This window comes from Canis lupus, chromosome 18, assembly GCF_011100685.1.
Source record: "Canis lupus familiaris isolate Mischka breed German Shepherd chromosome 18, alternate assembly UU_Cfam_GSD_1.0, whole genome shotgun sequence".
Taxonomy (NCBI): domain Eukaryota; kingdom Metazoa; phylum Chordata; class Mammalia; order Carnivora; family Canidae; genus Canis; species Canis lupus.
The window spans coordinates 41,172,443-41,175,920 of record NC_049239.1 but is presented as its reverse complement, the minus strand read 5'-3'; the positions used below and the strand labels follow the sequence as shown (position 1 = coordinate 41,175,920).

At 39.1% G+C, this 3,478-nt stretch overlaps 1 protein-coding gene across 1 annotated transcript; it reads left to right on the top strand.

The window, feature by feature from the left end:
- The first annotated feature begins 1,830 nt into the window (after positions 1 to 1,830).
- OR4C139 (olfactory receptor family 4 subfamily C member 139) lies at positions 1,831 to 2,745 on the top strand. Its single transcript, NM_001389053.1, is given in 1 exon segment — positions 1,831 to 2,745. A coding segment is annotated over 1 exon segment (915 nt).
- The last annotated feature ends 733 nt before the right edge of the window (positions 2,746 to 3,478 follow it).

Sequence of the window (3,478 nt, the reverse complement as noted above, 5' to 3'; positions counted from 1 at the left end):
TGAGAAGATCGCATCTGAACTGAGTACTGTGTGCACAGTTAACAATGCAGAATGTAGGTTGTATCAGAGGAAGATCATTGTCACTAAGAAATGCTGAAAACTTAGTGAATGATATGGAGTGTGGGTATATTTATGAAGGATAGTAATATCAGGTGTGGTTGGAGCACACATGCCCAGAGGCAGGAGAGGAAAGTGGTCAGCAAGGTTATGGAACTGTGTTTGAGGGCTTTCAAAGTCATGGTGAGTATTTCAGCCGTTGCATTAGAAAGCCATAGTAACCATTTTGTCATTTTCATGATTCACCATATTTTTATAATGTCCTTTTCAAGATATAGCAAAACAATAAAAAGAAGTAGAGGGCAGAGGATGAGGAGAAGAGAGAATATCTGAAACTGTGTCCTTTCTTTCTGTTTAGAAACATGGAGTGTCCACTTAATGAATACTGGGATTGGCCATTTGTAATACTGATGTTTGTGAAATACCAGCTTGATTTTGTGGTATGTATGAACTAATAATTCTCACAGTGCAAATTCATATGGGTATCTCATTCAATCTGCTATTTTTCCCAACAAAATGATGTAAGAGGTTTTATCCAGAATTTAACGGATGTTATACACTATGTGAAAAGAATTATTATTTTCTATACTCTAGGAATCTAAATGATTCTGCTTTTAGGGTAGTGAAAAAGCCCCATATGATATTATAATGATGAATGCATGTCCTTAACACATCTTCAAATCCATAGAATGTACCACATGAAGAGTGGACCCTAGGGTTAACTCTGGCCTCTGGTTGCTGATGATGGGTTATGGTTGGCTCATCAGGTGTGACAAGTGTGCCATTCGGGCAGAAGTGTTGACGAAGTGTTGATAATGATAAGGGGTGATATTTTGTGGGGGCAGAGCTATATGGGGACTCTTTGTGCCTTTCTCTCAGTTTTGATATGGATCTAACACTATTCCAAAAAAATATAAATCTTAACAATAACAACAAAAGCATAAGGAACAATGACAAAATGATCCTATTAAAGCCGAGGAGAGGTGTGTAATTTTGCTACACACCCCCCTTCATCCACTCTCAGAGAGACAACTGAGAGTGAGCAATTCTGGTCCTTCTGTGAGAGAGGAAGTGACAGATCTGAAGCCACCACTGATTTGTTTTGTTGGGGCCACAACGAATGTACTTGTATGCTTTCCACTGTTTCTCAGTGCAACAGATACAAAGATGAATGTTTTCAGTGCAACTCTCACTTCTTAGGAGGTGGGCACTTTATTATAGATAGGCTCAAATTCCAATTGGGCTAAATTTGTATGTCTCCAAATTTTAAATTTGACCACAGAAATATATTCCAATTTCATATCCTGGTTATTATGGCCTTTGGCTGGAAGGAAAACTTGCTTTTCCATGTTTTTCCACTATGACTTTCCCACATGAAATCTCTAGTGTAGACAGATTTCAATTTTTCAGATTATGGCTAAATTTTAAGGCAGCTAATTCATTTACCAAAGGAAAGTACAATTTCTGCCATTTTCAATCTTTGTAGATTTCAAAAATTTTGAAGGATATTGACTTTTTATTCTCCAAATGCAAAGGCTTTGATCCAATTGGGTTAGTTTTTGAATCAATCAATCAATCAATCAATCAATCAATCTTGGAGAGGCTTGGACTTCTGCAGATTCACAAAGATTCATAGGAAATTAAAGGAAGTTGGAGCAACATGGAGCAGATAAGGAATACAGAGTTCAACCTACTGATCTCTCCATAATGTGACTTCTTCTTCCCTTTGCAGATTAGGGTCTTATCAAGGTCACCTAACCTGCAACCAACAAAATGGTGATGAATAGCACTGTGAATGAATTCATTCTGTTTGGCTTGACACAGGATCCAAGAAAACAGAAAGCAATATTTGGGGTCTTCTTGATGCTTTATCTTGCCACACTGTTGGGAAACTTTCTCATTGTAGTGACTATTAAAAGAAGCAGGACCCTTGGGAGTCCCATGTACTTCTTCCTATTTTACCTGTCCTTTGCTGATGCTTGCCTCTCTACAACCATTGCCCCCAGATTGATTGTGGATGCCATTTCTCAGAGGAAGACCATTTCCTACAAGGAGTGCATGGCTCAGGTCTTTACAGGCCACTTCTTTGGATGCATGGAAATCTTCGTGCTGATCGTCATGGCTTTTGATCGCTATGTAGCCATTTGTAAGCCCTTGCGATACACAACCATCATGAACAGGCATGTCTGCAGTGTGCTGGTGATTCTGGGTTGGGTGGGATCCTGTATCCACTCTTCAGCACAAATTTTCCTGGCTTTGAGATTGCCTTTCTGTGGTCCCAATGTGATTGATCACTATTTCTGTGATTTGCAGCCCTTGTTGAAACTTGCTTGCATGGACACTTATGTAATAAATTTGCTAGTTGTTTCTAACAGTGGAGCCATATGCACGGTGAGTTTCATAATCCTGCTTATCTCCTATGTTATCATCTTGTACTCTCTGAGAAACTACAGTGCAGAAGGAAGGCGAAAAGCCCTTTCAACCTGCACCTCCCATTTTATTGTGGTTGTCCTATTTTTTGGCCCATGTATATTCATATATACACGTCCGGCAACCACATTTCCAGTAGACAAGGTGGTGGCTGTGTTTTATACCACTGGGGCACCCTTGCTCAACCCTCTGATCTATACACTGAGGAATGCAGAAGTGAAAAATGCCATGAAAAAGTTATGGTGTAACAAAGTGTGATTTATGTTGATACGTGATATTCAGGGATCCTAATGTATACTTCCTTAACACCTTGGTTTTGCTTCATGAACAGAAAAGATAAAATGTTCCTTTTGGGATGAAAAACCAATTAAGTAATTTTAATCATACTATTTTAATATTTATTTTCATATTAATAAATATATAGACTCCTTATTCTGAACGGATTGCTTAGAATAAGGTTACTTATATAGGCCAAAACCATTTTGAGCAACTCATCCTGGCCCTTAGTTGAGTGGTATTGACATCTGGTCATATTCACATGATAATTTAGTTTCCTGGACCAATTTGTTTTCAGAAAAAAAAATGTACTGATTAGTGACAGAATGATCGTGTGTGTGAACACACACCAATTCTTTCTTTAAATTGTAGTCTATTTTTATGAATGTGGTCATAAGAGCTAACCCATATGGACCCTGGAACTTAGAGAGTGTAGGTGACTGTCTTGACGACCTGGGATTTGGAGATGGCTGCTCTGGAATCTGTGCCTGATGTTGCCTCACTGGGGAATCCACACGGAGGGATCTTCAACTTCCAAGAAAAGCTTGATATCTCATTGAAAACCTGTACTGTGTCTGGAGAACTTCTCAAAGTTCTGTGAGTGGTGAAAGAAGGAAAGTCTAATACTTGACTGTGATGGGTGGTATCAGCTAGTCAGCTGCCATAGGCAAGGTCCTTCCCATTACTCTTCACGAGGAAGAGGGAAGAGGGAGTG